The following is a 26,414-nucleotide window of genomic DNA, read 5'->3' as shown; positions in this document are numbered from 1 at the left end:
TGTAGAGTTCATTAGATGAAATTCATTTATAATTTATTGTATTTTTTTTTTTACAATTATGAATAATTCATTAGTAGGCCTATTTTCCTAAAGAAATGGGACACAATGGAACAAGCGGGTTCGGAATGTATGGACGAGTCCACTCAACGGCTTGTCTTCTTCTACGTGTAAGTGTTGGAATTCATGAATTTGAAAACAAAGAAATAAAGTCAGTCAAGCAACACAATCTGAAATATTAACAATCTATGACAAAAATGTGTGTGTTCTTGTCATGGGCGTAGGATTTTTTTCGGGGGTGGGGGGGGGGGGGGGATTTTCCCTCTCGCCCCCCCCCCCTTGGCGGAAAAAATATATGTGTGTGTACATAATTAATCCTTATTACATTCTGACCCTTTCGGATGACGTTTATTGTTTATTGTAGACTCCCCGCCCTTGCTAGCAAGAGGGTCTGGGGGAGCTCCCAGCGCGGGGCGAAGCCCCGCCGCCGAGCACTATTTCTGGTATTGAAAGATAACAAAATGCATATTCTGGGGTATCTACAGTGCATTATCTTGCTATTAAAAAGTTTTATTTCAAAAACCTAATGTGCTATTCTTACTGACTTAGACCCTCTCGCGCCGTTCGGCGCATTTTCCGGCAAGCTGTTTCCGCAACTCTAATTTTGCGTAATTCATTTTGTCGGAGAACATGTCCCGCAAAACCTCATGCGACGCTCTGTCACAACCTTACTAAGGATTCAACTCCCAGTTCGGCATATGATTTTTTTTTATTTAGACCCGATCTCTATGACTGACTCCTAAAATCTGTCTTAGTCATCTTTGTTGAGCCTCATTTAATGTTTTTCAATTTCGGCAGAAGACTATTCACACGTTATTAATGGAGCCCAAGCCACTGGTAGAAATTTGTAACTTTTCTTGACTACGCTCTTGGAATTACATGCCTGTATTTCGCTTTAGATTTTATATCGAAAAGGAAAGTTTTTTTCGTCAAATCATCTGTTGATGGGTTTTAAAACTGAAAAATCTCTGGAATTTTTTTTTTTTTTAATTTAGCTACAATCATAGAATTTGGTTACTGTAGTTTTGCTTTAAAATAATATTGAAGAGAGAGGTTTTCAACTCTAAACGCTCTGTAGGGGAATTTTAAACTCAAAACCATCAGGAGGGGTTTTAAACTTTAAAGAAAAAGCCATCTGGAGAAGGGGGATTTAAACTCAAAACACCTTTGGCTACGCTCATAGATTTTATAGTGTGTAATTTGCTGCTTTTTTATATTGAAGAGGTACTTTTTAGCTTCAAACCCCAACTGGAGGGGGAGGGGGTTAAACTCAAAACCCCTTTGGATACGCTCATAGAATTTTGAGTGTGTAATTTGCTTTTTTTATATTGAAGAGGGGGTTTATCGTAAATTTTGGAGGGGGTTTTAAAATCAAAATCTTCCTTAACTGTGCTGTTGTATTTTGGGGATTGTTGTTTGCATTTTTTTTCTTTTATAGAAGAGGGGGATTTAACTGCAAAAACATTTGGTAAAGGGTTTAAAACTCAAAACCCCTGTAGGTGGTTTTAAACTCAAAGCCCCTGGTAGGGGGTTTTAAACTCAAAGCCCCTGGTAGAGGGATTTGTATCTCAAAACCCCCTGGTAGAGGGATTTGTATCTCAAAACCCCCTGATAGGGGTTTTTTAAATCTCAAAACCCCGCTGGTAGGGGGTTTTAAACTCAAAACCCCTGGTAGAGGGTTCTTAACTCAAAACCCCCTTGGCTGTGCTGTGGTAAGTGATGATTTAGTATTAAAATCTCACCTAAAATAAACACAATGAAAGCAAAAATCAGTCACTTAATTCTGTTTCATTTCGGGATTTTCATTTCGGGGGGGGGGGGGGGGGTTTGAAACCCAGGAACACCCCCCCCCCTGGCTACGCCCATGGTTCTTGTGTAAAGCCGGTCCGTCGTAACAGGACAGTTGAGGAGATCGTGAAACTCAAAATTTTTCACAAAAATTGTTTCATGGAAAATTTTATTTACGAATTTTTAAGGGAAAATGCTTATTAGAAAGACATTCAACAACAAAAAAAAAATAATAATCAAAGCCTGAGTAGTCTTTAAGCTCCAGTAAGTAACTCTCTCGTTCATTATACCAGTATATTATACGAGGCTCGAACACACACACCTAAAATTGACCAAGAAAGAAAACTATGTATACAGTGTTACAGTTGAATGCACTATGGCACGGAACAATTACCTCGTAACATTGTCCTGCCCTCCTAAATGAAGATTATGGACCAAAATATGCAGAGCACGGCTTGAATCTCATGTCAAGAGAAAAGGAAACACAAATTTGATAGCGGTATTTAAAAAAACAAATGCTGCTTTTGTATAGCGCGCCTTTCGTGCTGCTAAAGGTAGCCTGTTTAGTTCAGGTTGAATCTCTTTAGTGGATGTTCGTGGAAAAAAAAAATAAAAACTTCACTGTACCGGTCTACAGCTCCCCCTTCGTGGTCGAAGATGAGTACATTTCCCATTTCCCATGGACTTGAAGATGACTGTAAAGTCCAATCGTTGCTTTAAAAAGCCGGCCGCATACGTGGCATATGTGGGTTAGGTCAGTTGCAGATGGGCCTGCTTCTTCTCTCAGCTTTTTGTTGGTTCGCTGTACCGGTACATTGTAGCTATCAAGCCTTGTTCCTGTACACTGTTAGATTCATAACAATTACAGAAATGGGAATCAAATTGGAGCATGTCTTTCCACCCAGAAAAATGTCAGTTATTAAGAGTAACAAAAAAGCTAAAACAAATTAATTCCACTTATCTTTTTCATGGTAAACCAGTAACACAGACTAAAAACGCAAAATACCTAGGTGTTATAATAAATGAAAAACTGTCATGGAATCCCCATATTGATGAAATTATACAAAAATCAAACAAAGCATTAGGGTTTATTAAAAGAAATTTCTATAAATCAAATAAGAACATAAAACTAAAATGTTATTTAACCTTGGTTAGGCCAATAATAGAATATATGTATCCTCTGTTCGGGACTCCCTCAACTCAAGAAAACATTAAGAAACTGGAACAGACACAAAATAGAGCAGTGAGATTCAGAACAAACGAATATTCACATTTGACTAGAGTAACACCTTTAGTAAAATCACTAAATTAGAAACCCTTCAGGATAGAAGACTTAAAAGTAAAGTAGCAATTATACATAATACATTGAACCATAATCTTCAAATACAAAATTTAATAAAATACTCTGAAAGACACAAAGATAAAGGCACTTTCCCGTTCCATATGCTAGGACAAATTTGTACAAATGCTCCTTTGTCCCTAGAGCTATTAGAGCATGGAATGGGTTGTCTGAGCTAGCCAGGAAAACCAGTGACTTGGCAGAATTTAGGTCATTGATTAATATGCATGACCAAATGCATGACGCGTAGGACGTAATCATCTTTTTTGAAGTAACGTCTGTATAATATAAGATAAGGATAAATTGATAATCAGCCTTGCTCCTACTTTTCACACACATTCAGAGAAAAACAAAAACTTCACAAATGTATCAATCCTCTTTTTTATTGTATTATAGCACATAGGGACAGCATTCAACCATGTATTCACATTTCATGCCGTGGACTTACTTCCATCTAAAGTACTGTCAAAGTTTACAAGCTATTTATAACTATGTACAAGATTCAAGGGACAAAACAAAACATGATCTATACAGAAGTCAAACAAATTCATGAAAACAAATATGAGAGTGAAATTACGTCTTTGGGAGTCAAAATATATTGAACATTAGTTGTGGAAGCATCAGTTGTTGAAAATGTTAAGGACTAATTTGCAAAGATCTTAATATAAAGTGAATAGTGTTTACAAAGTTCTACTATGATATCTCTGAATCAAATCTACACAAAATATCTGTCAAAGCATCAGTATACAGATGTAAGATGTAGCAATCATTGAATAGTCAGCTAGACAATAGATAAAGACTTCAAATAAATATGATTGATACCAGCAAACAATTCAATGAAAGTCTGGTCCCTGAAAAGGAATTTCTTTTATTCACATAATTAGCTCAATGGGTTGGCTATATTAATTCAACACAATGGATACTTAACATTAAAGTGTTTCCTTACTCTGTGACAGACTGACATATGAAGTTGATAAGGACAAATGCATTCCTGGAACTGATGGGAGTTCATGAAACAATTGTTACTACACAAAATTACTTTTGAAAACAAAACACAATGTCTGTCAAATCCCCAATAAATAAATAAATACACATCGGTATGTACATATGACACTCAGTCCACCATAATACTAATAAAACATTGAACATACTTTGTATTTGTCAAGAACCATGTCCACACAATAACAGTTTTTAAAAAAAAATTATTAGACAATCCATAAACATATACTTTTTGACAATTGGAAATGAACAAACTTTCATAAACTACTAGAGAAAAACACCAAATTTAAATCCCTAGAAAACACTTCACTTGTAGTAATGTATAGGACACCAAAGTTACTGAGACGTCTATGTCTAAAGGCCAGTTGAGATGTCAAAAGGAACACTGCAACAGTCATTGTTGTAGACCCCTGTGTGATGCTGGTAGTGAACCATGACCTAAGTCCTCATGTAAATGTAACAAATGAATGTCAATGAATGAGAATCAATGCAGTATCCTTAAGAAGGCACATCAAGCCAATGTCACTGTAATGTCTAGAGCAGGGCCGGCCTTAGATTATCAGAGGCCCTAGACGAAATGAATTTAGTGGCCCTCTATTGAAATTTAAAAAAAATAAAATTACACAATTTGTTTAAAATCTTCTCTAAAAAAAAATGGTTTAGAGTTTTGAGACCGAAGGTGGCTGCCTAGTTCGCCTAATTCTAAGGCCAGCCCCTGCGGCTACAGTAACCAGATCATAGCATAATGTCCAAGTCAATACACATTTTGTCAGTTTTTCAGTAAAAAACACAAAGTAAAACAACCCAAGTATTTAATAAAAGTCTCAACATGCAAAGATATTTCACAGTGACACAACACATCTACATATTCATGAGATCATGTCAAGAGAAATGAGCTCTTCATAAGTTTTATAACCAAGACATTCTTACACTGAGGAGTCAGGTGTGTACAATGAGAACAAAACAGAAGGCAATGATGCAAATGTAAACATGTTGTGGAGTTGGTGTACCCAAGTGCCCCTGCTCTAAGAAACATTCGCATGCATACAATCTTTAACAGACATTTTACACAATTTGTCAACCCTCCTCACACAGGAAAACTGGGATTGGTAAACAAAGTCGAGCTAGTTGCATCGAGAATCAGGTAGATTTTAAAACATTATAACCATGACAATATAGATCTCTACTTTTAAAATAACATATCTTTTATTAAAACATTCGTGAAACATTTACTAGTACTAGAATTTTAAATTTCCTCTAATAGACACTAGCAATTAAAAAGACTCCTATTTTTCACAGGTAAGATTGATTCACTATAAAAGAAGCCGTGACAATGAGAAAAAAAGAGAAGAAATGGAGGTAAATTACTAGGAACAAGAAATCTTAGAACTAATGTTAATCAATTCAATCTTCTGCCTCAACTGTAATTAACTTTTTTCAAGGAGAGAATAAGACCAATAAGAAGTGTTCATATTTGAAGAATGAGTTTCACTTTTCACATAACTCATAAACATTCTGTACATAAATTAATCATATTTAATTTGTTAGATTCTACATCAACCGAAATAATACATTATCCTTGTGTCTACAGACAGTTGAAATCAAAACTTCTGCAGATACAAACATGACCAGCTTTTTTTTTTTTTTTTGAGATGTTTTTTATTATACAAAATGTACAGTGGAAAGACATTGTGTGTGTATGTGTGTGTTCAAGCGAGCATCCAATAGTGCTAGGGCTTGGCTGCTTCAGGTGGATCTGTCTTGGTGATTTGAAAGGTTATGAGATATTCTGGATAGGCCTGAAACAAACAGAACATTTCTTGATTCAAAAACCTAATTGTAAAAGTTCATATGCAGGTGTATTACCAGTATTACATTACTGTATATCATATGGTTATAAATTAATTTCTAATTTACTTTTATTATGGTTCATTGTCCTTAAATACACATGAGCAAAATTAAATTGAATCAATTCTTAAAAAAACAACACATGCTTAAATAGACAGTAACACTATAATGAAAGCAAAGCTAAAGTAAAAAAAAAATATTTAAAAAATCCACTTTAGAAATTAATCCTTTTTATTCAACTGGAAAAAAGAAATTTACAAATTGTAATTAGACATTAGTGTCTTGTCTATAGTAAAATAAGAGAGGAATATTCTCTTTTAGTAATTTGTTATTTCATTTAGAAACAAGAGACTTATGTCATCTACACAACAAAATGAGATAGTTAGTTCACTCAAAAGTGATAATAAAGGAATGTGACCAATCTGAAAAGCTTGCCTAGCCCATTCGGTCAACTAGAGATCTATCTCACCTGTTCCCCTCGGTAAACTACATATTCCGCATAATTTAAGCCCCCACTACTAGGACGTCCAATGACTGAATGGTGACCTGGAGGTGCATGCGCCATCTTCATAGCGGAAAACTGAAGGAATGATTTGCCAAGAGTCACTCGACACAACAAGAGCTGTCTGTGAAGGGAAAAGGATCAAAATATATTTTTATAGCTGAGAAATGACTGAGCATGATGGTTTCAAAACACAAGAAAAACATTTGAAAAAATACTTTTTTAAAAAAAAGGTTATATTAAATGTAATTGTAGCAATTAGTTTGGATCAGTCATTATATGCATAACTGACATTGACATAATTAATAAATCTGTGCAATTAGAAATATTTTTACATATTGTTTTTCTTTAGCTTTCTCAATGAGCTATGATCCTATCACTTGTCTGGACCAATTGTGAAAGGAAGAGGGAAGAAGGGGGTAACATGGTGAATATTAACATGATCGTTTTTTTTTAAATGCATTAAAAAAAATTTCTCAGGACTCAATAAAGAGTCCTCAAGGGGACTAATTTAATTTATACCACCACATCTGTCAAGTATGATTTCTTTACCTATTTCAAGGGAACTCAAGGTGCTCATCCATTTAGCTCCATTTATACATAAAGTTCTCCTTTCAGACCTTGCGATCTATAGGGCAGATGATGTAAAGGTCATCTGTTTCTGTGGCCCACAGTTAACGAGGGTGTTATGTGGCCAGCACAATGGCAAACTGCCTTTACTTTTCCCAACTAATGTCAGGTACCCATTAGAGCTGGGTGGACTCAGAGGCGCCCAAAGATCCCAAAATTAAAACACCAGTTTTCACCAGGATTCGAACCAGGGACCTCAGTTCAGAATCCAAGTGCTTTGCTGCTCATCCACCACGCCTCCATCTAAACATGTATACTATGAAAATGATAAAATGTATTCTAGATCACATTTTTCACATTCCCAATATATTAAAGAGTGCACAAGAGACTTCACCAACCTTTGACAAATGTAACAAGATCTGTCTTTATGAACAGGACAGCCTGTACCACCTCCAATGCCATACACATACTGGTTGCTCTTAGAGGAATTCTCAGCAAAATAAATACCTACAATACGGAAAGCAATTAGAATGGTAAATTCTTACTCCATATAGTAAATCTAAATCTGTTTTAAAACAGGTTTGACAAAAAAAGAATTCTTTCTCACCTGCACCAAACATGCCACCTATGTAAGCATGTCTCTCGTCAAAACCTTTGTGAACTATGGCATTAATAAACGGTGACCCGTGAAACAGGTGCCGCTCATTAGGCTGACCATGGTTCTCTTCCCCAACTTCTTTCCTTCTGTGGCCGTAGCGCTCCAATAAACGTTTGTTTCGAATTTTCTGTATTTTGAATATGTTGTAACTATTAAATACTCCACCCACATTGTCTTTATGGTCTCGTAAGGTTGAGATCATCTAGAAAACAAAAGAGTTATTTACCGATTGAATTGTATTGTAATGACAACAGACGACATTCAAGTGTTACATGATATTTATTTACAAATATACACAGGCTTTAATTTATTTCAAGAGCTCAATGCTAAAACTCAGGTTTTATAATGACGACTGTCTGACCTGGTCTTTGACAGAAATGAATTCTGGGTCATCAGGTGAAAGGTCAATGAGTATGGTACCTTGACTAGGAGCACCCACAACATTTTGGACACCTGTAGAAACATACAACAAAATTCTTGTTAGAGTAGGATGTATTAAACTCAACAGTACTAGCATATATGTATAAATTAATTTTGTTATAAATATACCTCATGCTAGTTTTGTACCTTAAAATTAAAGAATTTACACTAGGCAAATGTGAAACTCACTATTTGTATTACATATATTTTACATACATATTACTTAACATATTAAGGATAGTACTGCAACTATTCTAACCTTTTTATAAGTTGCCAAATTTTCTAAACCTTTTTTCAAAACACCAAATATTCTAATTTTTGCAACACTGACAAACTATTCTAACCTTTTGCAACACTGACCAACTATGCTAACCTTTGCAGTTGGCGCCATGTAACTATTTAGAGCTAAATATATTCAGCTATTTCACTCAATAGCTCAGTTATCCAACAGAATTCAAATGTTAAGCCTCAGGTGTACTATTCTTAACTTTTAAAGTTCTATCAAAAACAGGAGAGAAAAAAAACAACACAACATACCTTTAGACGCTATCAGCTTTTCAACGCCTTTCAATATTTTATGCCTATGCCCATAGGCGTTGATTCCTATTTCTTTCAGCTCCTCATGTCCCATCTCTACCAAGATGTCCATGGTTATTTGCTCCTTCTCAAAAATGTCTCTGAGCTGCTCTAGGCCAACACTTGACAAGAAAGAAGAAACGCTGATTCCCTCTATGGTCCTCTCCCCTTCAGCTATGGATCTGTCCACACAGCCATCTCCGATCTGGGGAGAGGTACCGCCCACTGCCCCTTGTATGATGTCTGAATTGCTGGTGTTCAATAGACTACTGAAAAAACAAAAATTATGACAACTGGTGTTAACCAATCTTTAAGAAAAAGGTAGCAGCTTTTAATAATAATAAGTCATTATTATCATGGAGCAAATGTATCTTACATTTGTGCAACACACATGATACATTCTAATAACACCCACAATATATATTCATACTTCAGTTTCATTTAAACATTACATGTGAAGTTTACATCAGAAAGTTGAATTTTATTCAACGATTTCATTGCCAAGGGAACAAAAGAGTTCACGTGTCTGTCTGTTTTTGTGATAAGTGTCTTGAATCCTGATCTCGAGGTTGTTCAACAGACCTTAAAAATGTTGATGCACTAGATACAAAAAAAAACTCACTTGGACGAGGAGGAGCTGCTGGAAAGTGTCAAATTTGATTTGGGTAATGATGGAGGCAGTGAAGGAGGAGGCATAGCATCTTGGAGCAAAGCTCGAACATCATCAGCCTGGTAAAACAGAGAGGTTTATCATGGTCAAGAGTAAACTGGGTATATTTTAAACAACATTAATAACCTATGGAAGTTTATTAACTCTTATCTTATATAATACAGATGTTACTTCAAAAAAGAAGATGATTATGTCCTACGCATCATGCATTCAGTCATGCAAATTAACCAATGACTTAAATTCTTCCAAGTCACTGGTTTTCCTGGCCAGCTCAGGCAACCCATTCCATGCTCTAATAGCACTAGGGAAGAAGGAGTATTTGTACAAATTTGTCCTAGCATATGGGACGAGGAATGTGCCTTTATCTTTGTGTCTTTCAGAGTATTTTATTAAATTTTGTTTTTGTATTTGAAGATTATGGTTCAGTGTTTTATGTATAATTGCTACTTTACTTTTGAGTCTTCTGTCCTGAAGGCTTTCTAAATTTAGTGATTTTACTAAAGGTGTTACTCTGGTTAAATGTGAATATTCATTTGTTATGGTTAGGGTTCTAAGAGATGACAATTTAAGCATGTCATTTCAGTCAAATATGTTTTTAATCCCTTCACATTTACCAAATAATGAGAGAGAGAGAGAGAGAGTTAAAATAAGCTGGAAATTAAAACCAACAAGAGAAGTACGAACCGTTGTAAGGTCCAGTGGAGTTTGTCCTTCTTGATTCTTCACAGTCGGATCAGCACCATGGGCAAGCTAAGACACACAAAAATATACAATTAAAAATACCGAAGTATCAAGGACAAAATGCATGTACGAGAATAAGAGAATAGAATTGCAGTCTCCAGTGATGGGAACAGACATTCTTTTTAAATTATGGAGAAATTAATTTTAATGTGTATTTTCTTTACATAAGAGTTAATTAATTTTTAAAATTAAATTAATTAATTACTTAATGTGAGCTTAACTGCACACATACAAAAAAGCACTATCGTTTGTATGTTTAGATGAGAGAAACTTTGACAGCGTTTTTTTTATTTTTGCACTTGGCATCTAGTTTTATATCTGGTCTAGGCAGTTGGAACATTAAATTATAGATTAATGCTTTGCTGGTATTGTAGCAGCTTTTCTCTCAATCAACTATGAAGAGTTAACACATGCTTGAGTTTTTGAAATGCTTCAGAAGTATGAGCTACACTTGTTTCACTGGTCATCAAACTGTACATGAATGAAAAGGAACTTTACTCTGGGTCCACTAAAAATGCTTAAGAAAGCAACTGTGAGACAGCTGTTGGATCTCTGCTGAGTTCTTAAAGCAAAAGCAATCAGATTAGGAGAAATGCTTCAGAGGGAGAGCATGTACAACAATAATTGGATCTCTTATGCCAAGCCTAGGCCTATGGCAATGCCATACTGGGCTTGTACAGCATTAGTATTAAGTTGGATCTACAATAATCTAATATAGATCTAGACTATATTACTTACTATTACACCGCCTTTAGATCTAGGTCTATTATGTAGACCTGAGACAGTTTAACACAAAATATCAAGATCTAGTCTAGTCTATGTCTACATCTAATCCCTATTTCTTCAGAAATTAATATTATGACATCCAAGGTCTGGATTAGACCTAGAAAAATGGTATCTAAATCTAGATCAATAGTATTCAAATTAGGAATCTAAATATAGAGATTTTATCTATCTAGTCAGACTGATTCAAATTATTGTAGATTAGAACTAGACTTAAAAGATCTAGATGGTTTATAATTAGAACTTTATAAATAGACTGATACTGTAATGTAAGCATGTACAAAATAAATTAAGTCTTAAGATACTTCAGAAAATGGAAAAATATTTTTTTTTTAAATCTGAGAAAAAAAATGTGTCAAGAGAAATATCCAGGAGAAATCTGATTGCTTGTCTGGAAAAAAAAAAGGGTCAGAAGAAATTTTAGGAATTCAGAAATTTTTTTTGGGAAAGTCCCATCACTGGGTCTCTTAAAAAAAGCAGTTACTTACTAATAATGCACAGAGTTGAGTTCGACCTTTTTGGGCTGCTTCATGAAGTGGTGTGAAACCCCATCGGTCTTGAGCATTGACATAGGTGTTGTACTTGATCAACAAGGCTGCTATGTCCACATGCTGAAACAAAAACCATCGTTAATTAGAACGTCAATAATTATTAAATCTAAAAACAAAAAAATTCCCCAGTCAAATGGCTGTCTTTTTTTTTTCCAAGACCCAAAATTAAGCCGTGAAAGGCAAAAATATATAAAGTGAAGACTAACCCCATAGGAGGAAGCATTGTGGAGAGGTATCAGTCCTCCTTTGTCTTGAGCATTTACATCCGCACCATTTTCAAGTAGAAACTCTGCTACTTCAACATTATTGTAGCCAGCTGATGACAGAGAAAGTGCATTTCTACAGTAAATATTATTATTCAAAACAATTTTGATCAAAACTGTTGCTTATAATACAATATAATGAACTCAATGTCTAATGTACCAGCTAAATGCAGAGGTGTTGAATTTCTGCCTTGTGTATCTCGACAATTGATGTTCTCTTCTGTAGACAGCTTCTGCACTCTGGCCAAATTCCCCTTTTTGGCAGCTTCAAGCAGAGCTGCATCACCTGTAAGATAATACATACACTTGCACCCGACTCGTACATAAAATACATAAAGACTGTTATATACCGGCCTTATACGTAAAGGTTATATTTAGTTGGAAGTTTACTGTTTAAAATCTTAAATCCCATAACAAAATGAACTTAAAAACAGAAAAAAAGGGATCCCTACACTTTCTAAAACAAAAGGATCATACCTATTAGAAGATCTGCCACATCTTGATCTCCCTCCTTGACTAGATCTAGTGGTGTGTGACCATCTCGATTTTTCTTATTGGGATCTGCTCCGTGCTAAAATTTAAAACAATAAACAAAGAAATTTGACAGAAGTATATTACATTACTTTTTTTTCTCAGTACGTTATAAGCACACACACAGATAATTTAAAGACATTTTTTTGTATCACTTACTTTCAATAATATTTTACAAATTTCAAATTTTCCTTTGGAGGCAGCTTCATGGAGCGGCGTAAACTTCCATAGATCAGCTACATTCACACAAGCACCATGCTGTCAGAAATTTATTTTTTTTAAAAGACTCATCAACACCAATACAATTAACAAGAGAACATTTTGTGCCAGAAAAGTAGCTAATAATTATATGTGTTTTGTACCTTACCTTAATTAAAAGTTCCGTGACTTCATAATGGCCATAAGAACAAGCATTGTGTAATGGGACTAGACCACTGTGAACACAGAACATTGTCAAGCCTGTTAGTGCATTCCAACCAATTAAATCATCATCTACCAATCTATTCTCATTGAAAGAGTATCTTATCTTCTTATGTTATATAATATAGATGTTACTTCAAAAAAGAAGATGATTACGTCCTACGCGTCATGCATTCAGTCATGCATATTAACCAATGACTTAAATTCTTCCAAGTCACTGGTTTTCCTGGCTAGCTCAGGCAACCCATTCCATGCTCTAATAGCACTAGGGAAGAGGAGTATTTGTACAAATTTGTCCTAGCATATGAGACGAGGACTATGAATCAAAAATAAAACTTTACCCTTTGTCTTTAGCATGGACATCCGCGCCATGCTCCAACAGATACTCAACAACAGCAACACGGTTATACCCAGCAGCAAAATGCAAAGGTGTAGAATGTCTTCCGTCAACATCTCGACAGTTCACTGCATGAAGGTTAGTGGCCACCAGTTTCTAATAACAAACAAACAAAAGTCACTTTTAATTGTATACTATTTATACTTTACTAGCCGACACAAACTTTTTAGACTAAAAATTTTATTTCAAGAGCTCAACAAAGTTTGCCTACCTTGACTAATTCTATATCTCCAGCTTTAGCTGCTTCTAATAACTGTATGTCAATGTCTGTTCCACCGATGGGTGGGTCTTCTATAGAAGTAGAAATGAGGGGAAATAATTAACTCTGAATGATAAACGAAATTAGAAAACATTTTTAACAGTTAAGAACATCAGATGGAAAGTACACTACTGAGAATTGTTTGGTAGTAGGACAAAAAGGAAGGACTCACCCCTTAAAAGTTTTTGTATGTTTTCTGTAGCCAGTTGAGCCGCAGTGTAACCTTGCAATGACACAATGCTGGGATCTATGGCATATGACATGAGCAGACGGCAAGCCTGCATGTTTCCTTGTTGAGCAACTCTGTGTAAGGCTGTTTGTCCTAAACCATCCAGGGCATTCACCTGACAAGCACATTATCACTTTTTTAAATGAACAAGAAAAACTACAAAACAAAAGAATGTAATAACCTCTTTCTTTGTAATTACTCAGTATTTTTACTTATTTTAAAAAGCTGTGGAGTTTTTAAAATATGTTTTAAAGCCCTAGACTTATGCAACTTTTTATTCCAATGCGACTTGGTTGAATAGCCCAACAATTCAAACTTGCTTTTGACATTAGTGTTTCATACCTTAGCATTGTGCTTTAACAAGACATCCATGACATCATAATGAGCTTTGTCAGCTGCTATGTGGAGAGGTGCCAAGTAGCTGTCAACAAGACAAAAGACAGAATCTTAAAATCAATGTTGTTATTGGGACTATGATCTTTAGTAATGTTTTCTTGTAAATTAACATGAGAACTCAAAATCAGTTGCTATTGCAGCTATGTATATGAACTAAGTTCTTTTTCTTTGCTACTTAGGGTTTGTAATTTAATCATTACAAAAATAATTAAAACCATTTGAAATATAACAATTAATTAAAAACGAAAATGAATACATTAGCAGCAATGATAATACTAAATTTGATTGTACTGATTGCTAGATGTCCTAAACTGAATTCAAACATACTCTTTGTTTTTGTCATTCAGGTTAGCACCTTTGCGCAGTAAGGCTTCAACTACTTGTTTTCTTTTAGGATAGGGTGATGCTGCCGCACAGTGCTGTGGACAAGATCAAGATATCATTACAGACAATGATAATGAGCAATTTCCAATGCTAAAGTTAAATGTATTTTTACACAACTTGTTATTAGAATATTTAATTCTTGTAATTTAAATAATAAAGATTATGTGACAGAAAATTGTAAATATCTGTTTAGACAAGAACAACATCTCAAAAAAAATTTTTGGTACAGCATTTTGAAAAAACTGCCAGACCAAGTAAAACAAAGGACGTTTGGGCCACGAGGCCTTCATCAGCTACAGCAGGGTTACATATATGCATGTTTTTCGTATTTTCTATACAGTCGTTTACCCCTGCAGCAGTAAATCTTTGTTTTTTTTTAGACTTCATCAGATCTTATTTGACAGGAACTGGTACTTTAATATGCTATCAAACAATCAGTGGGATTATATTCAATGCGTAAGACAACTTACTAATGCTGTATCTCCTGTGTACGGATGTTTAAAGTTGACTGTCTCCGCTGACAGATATTTTTTCACTCTAGTCAGATCTGCTTGTCTTGCTCCTTCCAGCAGTGCATGGCCTTTGTATTCAACTGAATATATACAATTTATTTTATATTAGTACACAGCTTATGTTTTTATTAAAAAAAAAAACAACTTATGAAGACAATAGGTTGTGCTAGACAGTTGAAATAGACAACAAAGAGTTGTTATACTGTCTAGTAACTGACATATCAGTAAGATCGATACTAACATAAACAAAGGTTATAAACACTAAGGGACTTACATTGTAACCTCTCCTGTAGTTCCCGGCTTGGGGCAACATCCATGATACTCTTGCCATGACAGTTGACCAGCGTTGGGTCAGCACCGTGTGCCACAAGAAGAGAACAAACTTCTACCCTAGACTTGGAGGCTGCCTCGTGTAGCGGAGTAAATTGCCATAGATCGACCGCATTCACACTGGCGCCATGCTGTAAACCAGAAACAATGTCTTTATTTTTATATAAAGTGGCAATTTTTGTTATGTATAAATGACAAGTGGTTTATATTATATTGCTTAACTAAAAGAAAATTATAATAACAAATAATGCATAAAAATTTTTATTTATGTATAGTAAAAAGGCCAATCTGTAATCAGACCACATTAAAATAACACAAAGATTATAGTAAATGTGGCTCTTTTTGTTACTTAACTGTTACTAACACTAATTTTTAAACTGAATAAATTAAATTAACTTCAAAGAGCAAAATGATGACTATATATATATATATCTATATATAGATATATATATCAAAAGTGCTTTTTTTTTCATTAAGAAAATATGTAATAATATAAAATTTATGATATATACCTTCAACAACATTTCTGTGACTTCAAAATGACCATACGAACAAGCATTGTGCAGTGGAACTAATCCTCTGAAATAAAGTCAAATACTTGAAATTTATTGGTAAAGGTTATCAATCTTTCATATGAAAGCTCTCTGCACAATGTCTATAAGGTCAAAAAATGCCTTTAATATTGTCTTTGAAAAATTTAAAAGTGATTGTCAATACCAGATTTTTGTACCATAAGTATCAGCAACAAAAAATCTATAATTCTTCTTTAAAGCCAAAAAGTGAACTTCACTCTCTGTGGAGTCAAACAACAAAACCCATAGTGTGTGTATGCACATACTACTCACCCTTTGTCTTTAGCATGAACATCCGCCCCATGTTGAAGCAGTAAGTGAACAATTCTGGTCCTGTTATACCCAGCAGCCAGGTGCAGAGGAGTCGACTAGAAAAAAACAAAATGGTGGTGTAAAATTACACAATGCCACTAAACAAGTCTTAAAGAATTTTGTAAAACTACTGTGTACATAAGATGGGCCATCATTAAACATTGACATAAAGGCAATGAAAATACACATGTTTGCAGTGACATGAAAGGAGAAACAGAACAGCAACTGACTATCATCAAATAAGTTAGTGTTGGACAACTAAACTGAAGAGATGATGATAGAATAGAATTTCAAACTCTGTATTCCTATCAAAATTTTGTTTTTCAATGAACCAGATATATTTAAGTTACATATGATAAACAAGTTTTGTAATAGAAATATGTAAACACAAATAATTTGCTGTTGGCTTTAATCTCAACCATAACTCAACCCTTAATAAATAACAAGCTGTATTTAAATACTACTATTGCATACAAATTGTTAATAAGACTGATGAACATTAGAAAAAAAAAGTAAAGTTCCCCTTTCAGATCTTGCGATCTATAGGGCAGATGATGTAAAGGTCATCTGTTTATGTGGCCCACGTTAACGAGGGTGTCATGTGGCCAGCACCACGACCAATCTCCTTTACTTTCCACAAAGAATATCAGGTACCCATTAATTAAAAATCCCAGTCTTCATTAGGATTCGAGCCCGGGACATTGGTTCAGAAGCCAAGCTCTTTACCACTCAGCAACTGCACCTCCTGGTGAACATTTCTGAAGCGTTACTGTTCAAAGAATGTTCACATCTATTTAGAACAGTGGTTCCCAAACTTTTTTGTCTCGTAGACCTCCTGCCACGTTTTCCAGTTTTCCCTGCTTCCGTTATATTTCATTTTTGCAAATTCATTAACTTCAACTTCACGTTTTTTTAACTAATTTATAATCAGGGAATCGAATGGTAAAAAAAAAAGTAATTTACAGCTACATTTAAAGTATTATATTTGTATTAATAAAATTCAGATTTAAACCAAAATACTAGATCCTATGTATTACATACAATTATCAAACACACTGGGAAACGTTTTGGTTTAAAAGGTTTGCAAGTTCACCATCCATTGGAGGCATCGTCTCAAATGATCCTCCAGCGTAATTGGTTTATAACGTCATAAAAAAAAAGTCACATAAACACTCGTTTGTTTGACAAGGAAGGCATGAAGTCCAATTTGAAATGCTCAACGCTGTACAGTTTACATTTCTTCTTGTTAAACTTACAATATGACAAAATTAAAGCAATTTAAATAGAGTTATTAAATTAAAGACAACAATTTTTCATTCCAGCATTTAGTAAGGTACAAATCATAAATGTGTGGATAAAATAATTCCATTAACGGGATATCAAAATTCAAGTCATGACCTGCTGAAATGAGATTCATTATCGTAGACCCCCGTGCCCATCTTATAGACCCCCAATTTACTTTTTCACTTTCGTAGACCCCTTGGAAGTCTTTGCAGACCCCTGGGGGTCTATATAGACCACTTTGGGAATCACTGATTTAGAGGCTCAAGCCCACATTAAAAATATATTCTTAATGAAACTTAAATGTCAATAATATGCAAGGAACTTTTGTTTTAATTTTGTGGTCAGTAGGTAGTGCGTTTGTTTTTGTTCTAACAAGCTGATTATAGAACTGACTAACTAGACTTAGACTAGACTTAGAATGTTTTACTTTACACACAGTCTTAAAATTGTGATATATATCTAGTGCCAATGCACAATGATGTGTTTTTTCCTGCCTTCTGACTCACCTTTCTACCATCACTGGCATGGCAGTTGACATTCAGTGGAGTGAGTAGAGCCATCATCTGTTCTTCATTGCCACTCCTGGCTGCTTCCAACAGTTCATCCTTTTTATACTCACCTAAACAGAAAGATTTACTTATTCATAAGAACAGCCCTAACATCTTTAAACCAAATAAGTGATAAATTTACTAAAAAGAATTATTTATAAAAAGCAAGCAAAGAAAAATGTCTTAATTAAAAAGTGCAAGCTAAAAAAAAAAGGTGTACCAGTAAGCACAGCTTTGGCTGTAGGATCTGAGAGGTCTAGTGCCGTTTTACCATCAGTGTTTCTGATATTTGGGTCTGCCCCATGCTGCAACAACACTGGGAACGACAACAGAAACATATTTGGATTAGTTGTTTTTAGGTTTCAAAAGCAAAAAGATCATAACAATTACTAGTTTCTAAAAACAACTTTAAAGTATTTCAGAAAGTCTGTGTTCATGATTAGAAAAACAATCAACTTTTTATATTTGCAGAAACATGCAAGACAAGAGGAAGACCTCTGCTGATAAAGCTTCAGATAGAGGGCAGGAAAGATTGCATTGGTGCCACAGTGATTACTACAAAATTCTATGGTTTTAAGGAATATTTTTTAAAAATATTAAAATTGCACACTTAAGCAAATAGGATTCAATTACCATTCCCTTACTGTTGTACCACTAACATAATGGTTAAATCATGAAACATACAACAGCAGTCTTAGCAAACACTAAAATAATGATGACAAAAACCTAAGTCACTAAGACAACAACAAAAATATAAGACAAAAAAAAAATGCAACCTAAAAACTATCGAATAAAATAAAAAACAACAACAACTTATTGTCTATTACCTATGCAAACATCTATTTTTCCTTTAATGGCAGCTTCATGCAGAGGAGTATAGTTCCAGTTGTCTCTAGCGTTGGGGTCCCCTCCATGTTTCAAAAGAAGTGTGACCACCTCTGCATGACCGAATGAACAGGCATTGTGAAGTGGAATGAGGCCGCCATCATCTCTTGCATGGACATTTGCCCCACATTCCAGCAAGTGTTCAACAACATCTTTACGACCAAATCCTGAAACAAAACAAAGACTTTTTTTTCATTCCGCATAGATTCAAAAAAAGAGGACATTCTGAGTATATTAAAAAGCTAATTGCAAAATTGAATCGTCATCATTGAACAAAATGTTATTGAATATCATAGAGAGATGAAAACTGAGAGACAATTTTCTTGTTACATCCAATTTTTTAAATGCAGTTCTTTAAATAAAGAAGCTACATCCACACAGAGTTGCAGCGGCTGAGCGGTAGTAAAGCTCTTGGCTTCCTAACCGGGGGTCCTGGGTTCGAATCCTGGTGAAGACTGGGATTTTTAATTTCTAGATCTTTGGGCACCTTTGAGTCCACCCAGCTCTAATGTTGGGGAAAAGTAAAGGTGCTTGGTCGTTCTCCTGGCCATATGACACCCTTGTTAACCTTAGGCCACAGAAACATATGACCTTTATCTGCTCTATAGATCACAAGGTCTGAAAGGGGAACTTTACTTTACTTTCACACACAAATTCTTTTTTTTTAATCTGTAATTTTTTCAAAAATTGGTCATCTGTCAGTAAAATATGCATTGACACACCTAAAGAAGTTTTTAAAATCTGTTATTGCGCCCCACTTGTGACTAACAAGTGCTCATATAAAGCACAAACATTTAGAATACAAGGAGCATTTTTCCCCTTGAACTTCATATTAAGACAAAGACTCATGAAACATTGAAAACTCTAGTGCTATTTCTTAAAGGTTTTGTGACTGCAAACAGAACTTACACAGCACAACAAAGGGTAAATAGGCCATTTTTTTGTGCTCTAGAAATGACTTTATTTCCCTTTTTTATATATCAACAATCTTTACTCAAGCATCACCCTATTTCCAAATGAAATCCGTGCATATTTTAAAAGACAAATGTTCAAATTGGAAAATTTGAAATGAGCATGTTTTTATATAGATCTAGATAATTATTTATTTGAATAATATTTACTAATAAACAGTGTTTAATTTATTTAATGTAAAATTTATTTAAATAATTAATTTTCTTAAACAAATATCCACAAAGAACTTCTGGGGGAAAGATTAGCTATTGGGAAACATTGACTATACTAAAATGACTAGTGTTAGAGTGTGTGTGGGGGGGGGGGACATTCCATCAAATATATTTTTTTATGTAAGAAGGAGGAACTATTGAGCTTTCCACAACGTTGTTCTTCTTAAGAAAAAAAAAGACATTCTAAAAGTTGAAGTCAATGTGTAGTACAGTTCAAAGTACAACAGGATTTATATCTGTGAAGTTTTGAATTTGTGTGTAGGTGTGTTAGTAACAATATGTCAACAAAAGTTACACGTCAGAATAGTCCCTGCCCCGTCTATGAGGTGTAGGGATGTAGATAAACATTGTTCCCCGGCTTGACACCTGGAGAACCAAGGGAACACAGCTGCCAGCCAAGTGTCAACAACTATTATGTCATTAGTGTCAGCTAGCTCATCTTTTGTTACAGCAGAGCCCATTTCCCCCAGGTGCCCATTCACCCCCCACCCCACATCCAATCACAAGTGGCGGATACGGTTTCAACAAATCTCCGCTGGCAAATAGAGGGGCAAAAAAAAAAAAAGGGGGGGGGGGACTGACTGTAAAAAGAGAGGACCAGACTGGGCAGGCTGAACGTGCTATGGATGATCCACGGACTCACTTGACCGGGGATTCCGGTCATCGCATTGGGAGAGGTTGGGGAGAAACTAGCACCTTGAACCTTCCGGGTAGTATTGTAAAGTTCAAAAATAAAATAGACGAATTAGATGGTGATCCACAGATCAATCCGGAGCCTCTTTTTTTTTTTTTGATTGAGAAAATCTTCAAGAAGGCTACAAGCTGATTACAGGGCAAAGCTGCACCACAGCCTTAGTGGCTGTGTTTCCAACACTACACAAACACATATCCCAGCCCGTAACGCACACGCCGGCTGTCATAGCGCTGACACGTGAGCTTCGTGATCCCCCTCCTCCCCCCCTGCGGTCTATCAGCGCCAAGTTGTAGCAACTCAAGCTGCGATGACCTCGTTTCACTATCAATTCAAACAATCACGGCCTGGCATCAGGCTATTCGTTAGTGCCACGCTGGCCACGATTCTTTTATTTTCTATATTTTTTTTATTTTTGAAAATCGACTCCCAGTAAATACTTATCTGAAGCTAATATCCCAGTAAATACTATATGAAGCTAATATCCCAGTAAATACTATATGAAGCTAATATACCACTAAGTACGTATCTGAGATTAATATCCCAGTAAATTCTTATCTAAAGCTAATTATCCCAGTAAATAGGCCTACTTAGCTGAAGCTAATTGACCAGTAAATACTTATCTGAGGCTAATATCCCAGTAAATACGTATCTGATATTAATATCCCAGTAAATTCTTATCTAAAGCTAATTATTCCAGTAAATACTTAGCTTAAGCTAATTTACCAGTAAATACTTGTCTGAAGCTAATAGCCAAGTAAATATTTATCTGACGCTTATCTCGGTAAATAGTTCTTTGAAGCTAATAGCTCGGTAAATACTTATATGACGTCAACACGGAAATCAAGTCATAACATTAAAAAACAAAAAACCAACAGACAATAGAACATTGAACACTGTGGTGTGCATCAAATAAAACAATGAGGGAGGGAGAGATAAATCATCACTAAAGTTGTCTTACACGCGGTTCATTCAAAAAGTTTGGTTATGACACTGCCCAAAAGGCCAGCGGGGCGAAGGGAACGAAGAGGGATGGGACTCCAATTCCCAAGCAGTCCGTCCACTCTGGGAATGACATATTACAAGGCGAGCCAGACTGGCGTGATAATGAAGCCTTAACTTGACCAAATATTAAATCACTTTCCAGTGGGATAATTTCACTATCTTATCCAATACATTACAGACGTTCCTTACAAAGAGAAGATAATAACTCCCTACGCGAATCTAGACGTGTAAGTTAATTAGAGACGAACTCTAAGTTATTGGTTTTCCTGACTGATTCCGACAACCCCTTCCATGCTCTAGTTGCACTTGAGAAGAAGGAACACTTGTCCTAGCATATACGTAAAAACAAATGTGTTAATGTTTGTGCCACTCTGAGTATTTTATTAAGTTGTTTTTTTTTCTGTATATATACAAGTCACAATTTAGTGTTTTATGTATTATTGCTACTCCACAGATAGTCAGGATAGAATATGCTTATCAAATAGATCGACCCCCCCCCCATCCCACACTCAAAATGAGAGAGAAACAAAAGAAGTATACACCAAGAAGCAAACATCCAATGGAAACTTGAAACGCTAAAGACATTACCATCAAGTTAAACACACCACAGTTGCATTCAATACAATTAAGTAACTGCACTTGAGTAGGGTAGGTGCCAATTCTTCAAATTAAAACTAGTTTGTCAAAGAGTTCTCTTGCTGTCCCAAAATCCGCAATGCTTTCCAGCTATCGACATCCCCCAAACAAGGTTGCCTAGCTACCCCCCCCCCTTCCACCATCTATATTCAACAATCTGGCCAGTAAACAGTCAACCAAAAAGGCAGGCGCCCCAAATGCGGACCACGAGTACAGTGGTTTGACGGCGTAGAGGCAGATCTACAACAGCTAAAAGTCCGGGCACGGAGATGTCAAGCACAGAATAGACCAGAAGGGAGGGATGTGCTAAAGCCAGCCAGGGCCTTCCATGGGCTGTATAGAGATGTAAACAGTCAATAACAACCAGTACCGTCTAAAATCATTGAATGTAGATACAGACATAGCAACTTTGTATTGTTGAATTGCACGTCTGTCTCAAGAGCGCTCTTCTTACAGGCTCCAACACACGACATTGTTTTACCCACACTAAGGGTAGACGGTCAGTTCGCACACTGGTCAGGGGTGATGGTGGAGGGGCGGAGACGGGCCCGACCGCAATCAGACAATGTTGACACTGGAGGCTATTCTTCCAGGGGAAGTACTTGTTGTGACACTTAGATCTAGAAACAAATACTTAAGAAAACATCGAAATGACTGTCACCACATACCGAAGGCAGTGAAAGCAAAGGGAAACTATCATTGCTTGGTGTTAGAGTCATCTCCCTTCAATTTTTTATATTAGCTAGTTAAATGAGCGACATGTCTATTTCGGTATTTCTTAGGGACAGTTGCAGGGGGGGATGTATTCCATTAAAAATAAAATGCTGACTTATAATACAACCTCCCCCCCTCTGCTTTGGACTCCACTTATTTTGACAATCGTTATTATATCTAAGGTTAAAAGTTTATTACTTTAATACTTTACTATTTTTGTGTCATTATTGAGTGATTGTCAAAAAATAAGTGACTTGTTATTTAGAAAGAAAAAAAAATAATACCAATATAGTTCTATTAATTAGATGAGGATTCACAGTTGATAAATAGGGCACAGAAGGAAAGTTAGCAATATATATATATATATATATATATATATATATATTTTTTTTTGTTGTTGTTGTATGATACTTACTAGAACTTCACAAAGATCAACTTACATTGATGTCAGAACCAATAGTATTTATACATTAATATGTGAATGCAACTCAATGCCAGTAGACTTTAGGAGTATGAAATGAAATACTTATGGTAACCTGCTTTACAATTTCATTGTTAATTTTTGTAAAGGATAATTAATAGGTCAATGATTCATGTTTTGTTCTATTCTACAAGGACACAAGATAAATTGCAAACATAAAACATAACTGCAATACTGATAAATGCGATCTCATCGACCTACTGTTTTCAGGTGACTTTCTAAAATAAAAAACACTTTCTCAATCCAATTAGAATGTTCTCTCTGAAAGTTACTCACAAAGACACAAAACCTTTCCTACAATAACAAAAAGATATTCTAAAAGGCCTACATTGGATCACGTCTGAACTGCTATGGAATTCTTGAAAGCAGGCAAAGAAAAAAAATCCTTCTAGATTGATTGTCTTATTTACAACACACTGCCTTCATTAGAGAGAAAAAAAAAAAAAGAATTCTCTCCAAAAGTAGTGTCCCTCTTCTTGACTAAACATTTCCCCCTCTGATAGCACAAACAAAAAACAAGATTTCAACACACACACACAGCAGAGAATACAAAACAATGATTGTAGTTTCCAATTCCTTGTTAAAGCAGAAACAATTTAAAAAGCAGACTCTGTTAAATCAAATTAATAAAGCATTAATATTATTTAAGCTATACTTAAAGCTTCAGTCAACCTAAAAGTTAGTCTTCAAATCTCAAATGACTTTGATATGATCAACAATGTCCTGGATATTTGGATCCTTTCTTTGATATTGTTTAAAAAGACCTTTCCAGAAGCTACAATAATTGACTCTTTTTTTAATATTCATCCCTGTATTTATTTAAAAGTAGATACGGTTTTGACTTGAAGCTTTGCTGGTCACTGAGAACAACCTTTTTTTTCTTTATTAACTTAAACCTGGAATGTGCAGTCATGCATGACATCTAGTATACTACAGTACAATGTATAGTATAGGTTTTCACACTAATAACCATAAAAGTATCTATTGCAGCTATGAACATATTTCTTCTTTTTCTAGCCAGCATTTTACTGCTGAGCAGTAAGCTCTTTTACAGACTTTGGCAAGGAAAAAATAGTGCTGTTCTCTTCAGTTGTTCAGCACTGCCGTACATATTTTTTTACAGTTTCATAAGGGTTCAACTTTTGCATAGCACAAAACTAGTCTCACAAGGCTAAAAGTCAAAGACTATCATGTTTGTTTTTGATAAAAATAAAATGTGACTATATGACAGTTTTATGGAATCAGTAGTTCTAAAGATCAAATAAATCTAGATCTGTATCTAATAATTGTATGCAATCCTTAAGGACTTACAATATTTCTATAAGAATAAAAGTGTGTCTTAAATTTAAGTTATTTTAACTTAATTTTTTAATAAAACTTGTTTTTACTGAAATAGAGAACTATGTTTTATTCATTGGATAATTAGTTAGATCTAGCTTTTTTAAAAAAGAATTTTGTATTGATCTAAACTCAAAAGCTTTGATAATAATCTAGTCTAGTCGTAGACATAGGTCTAGCTAGACTAGAGTCCAGAGCCTAGACAGTCTACGACTAAGAAGTAGTAGCCTATCTATATATAGACTAAATAGACCAGATATCTAGAATGTTAGATCTCAAGCTAAAACTAGACCTAGATACTACTATTACTAAGAGTCTAAACTATATTAGTATATATCTAGATAAGTAGATTACATTTGAAATAAATCTAGAATAATCTAGATAGATCTAGAACCAGTATATATAATAATAATATAGATTTAGATCTACAAGGTACAGGCATAGATCTAGATTGTCACATATCATATAACTGTGATATAATTATATAATAATAGTCTTAATATAGTAGAGATTGAGATCTTTCTACTCAGTAGTCTACTGTTAGTACTTTCTAGAATCTAGATTAATTGTATTCTAGTCATTCTAGATCAACATTTATGTCACTGTGTAACTCATTGCTTTGAGTCATTGTTACATAGATCTAGAATCTACACTATAACTATAATATAAATCTAGAATCTAGATCTCTAGAATACTCTAGTAAACTCTAGGATCTAGTAATCTAGTATGAGACAGTCTAGCTAGAACTAGTGAAATCTAGTCTAAGATATCTTTAACTTAAGAGTACTTTAAATGAAAGTTTAATGTAACAGAGTTTGCAGATACTGAGATACCATGTGTGTAACAACAGACTTACACTTAGTTACAGTGTAACTTACAGAGACGAGAGTCAGAGAGTAACAGGGTCTGGAGTCAGAGTTTAAGTTAGAGACTAGATCTAGATCTAGGAGTATTATTATTATATATAAATAATATATATATATATCTAGATCTACTAAGAATCTATTTCAAGTAGATCTAGAAAAATCTAGATGTATGAAATACTATTTAGTATAATATTTCAAAGTTGAATCAAAGTATTTGTTACTTGTAACAAATCAATTTGTTTTTAATTTTTTTAGCTGCTTACCTGCAGCAAAATGAAGGGGCGTTGATTTTCTTCCAGCAGTATCCTTTGCGTTAACATTTTGGGTAGTGATTAATTTCTTTACTTTTCCGAGATCTCCATTTCTGCAAGCTTCAAATAACTCTCTACCTGGGTCATTTTGAGAAGGTGCACTACTTTCTGTTGTCAGTGCTGCTCGACGACCCGTCGCCATTTTGACTCAATCATAACATCTCGTCTGGGTCTGCTAAGATCGAGACACAACGGGACGTAGTTGTTGTACCAAAATGTATCCAAAAAAAATATGATCCAAAACGAAAAGCTGGCTGGACAACGTAAAATAATTTATATGGGCTGGCCTGCCTACTAATTAATTACAAAGAATAGCAGCTGACCTGGGAAAATGGAGGGATTTTGTTACGCGAACTGTCACATC

General features: G+C 35.0%; 1 protein-coding gene across 2 annotated transcripts; it reads right to left on the bottom strand.

Moving 5' to 3' along the window:
* Positions 1 to 3,547: 3,547 nt before the first annotated feature.
* LOC106054288 (poly [ADP-ribose] polymerase tankyrase-1-like) lies at positions 3,548 to 26,206 on the bottom strand. Of its 2 annotated transcripts, none has more exons than XM_056018325.1 (27): positions 26,003 to 26,206; positions 18,767 to 18,991; positions 18,160 to 18,255; positions 17,898 to 18,010; positions 16,069 to 16,163; positions 15,736 to 15,802; positions 15,168 to 15,354; positions 14,852 to 14,973; positions 14,325 to 14,416; positions 13,944 to 14,022; positions 13,545 to 13,716; positions 13,325 to 13,404; positions 13,058 to 13,209; positions 12,664 to 12,730; positions 12,456 to 12,554; positions 12,243 to 12,336; positions 11,926 to 12,051; positions 11,709 to 11,818; positions 11,440 to 11,562; positions 10,112 to 10,177; positions 9,380 to 9,486; positions 8,719 to 9,026; positions 8,123 to 8,214; positions 7,711 to 7,963; positions 7,502 to 7,610; positions 6,501 to 6,657; positions 3,548 to 5,982 (listed from the first exon to the last, which is right to left on the bottom strand). In XM_056018325.1, exons 1-27 carry the CDS (start codon positions 26,190 to 26,192, stop codon positions 5,914 to 5,916), a joined length of 3,450 nt encoding a protein of 1,149 aa, XP_055874300.1. In that variant the 5' UTR covers positions 26,193 to 26,206; the 3' UTR covers positions 3,548 to 5,913. The 2 variants fall into 2 exon arrangements, with proteins under 2 accessions (XP_055874300.1, XP_055874301.1); XM_056018326.1 differs by having other exon boundaries at positions 8,719 to 9,023.
* Between the last annotated feature and the right edge of the window lie 208 nt (positions 26,207 to 26,414).

The sequence above is a fragment of the Biomphalaria glabrata genome, chromosome 1, assembly GCF_947242115.1.
Source record: "Biomphalaria glabrata chromosome 1, xgBioGlab47.1, whole genome shotgun sequence".
Lineage (NCBI taxonomy): Eukaryota > Metazoa > Mollusca > Gastropoda > Planorbidae > Biomphalaria > Biomphalaria glabrata.
Note: the sequence above shows the minus strand (reverse complement) of the source record. Positions and strands in the feature narration are given on the sequence as shown.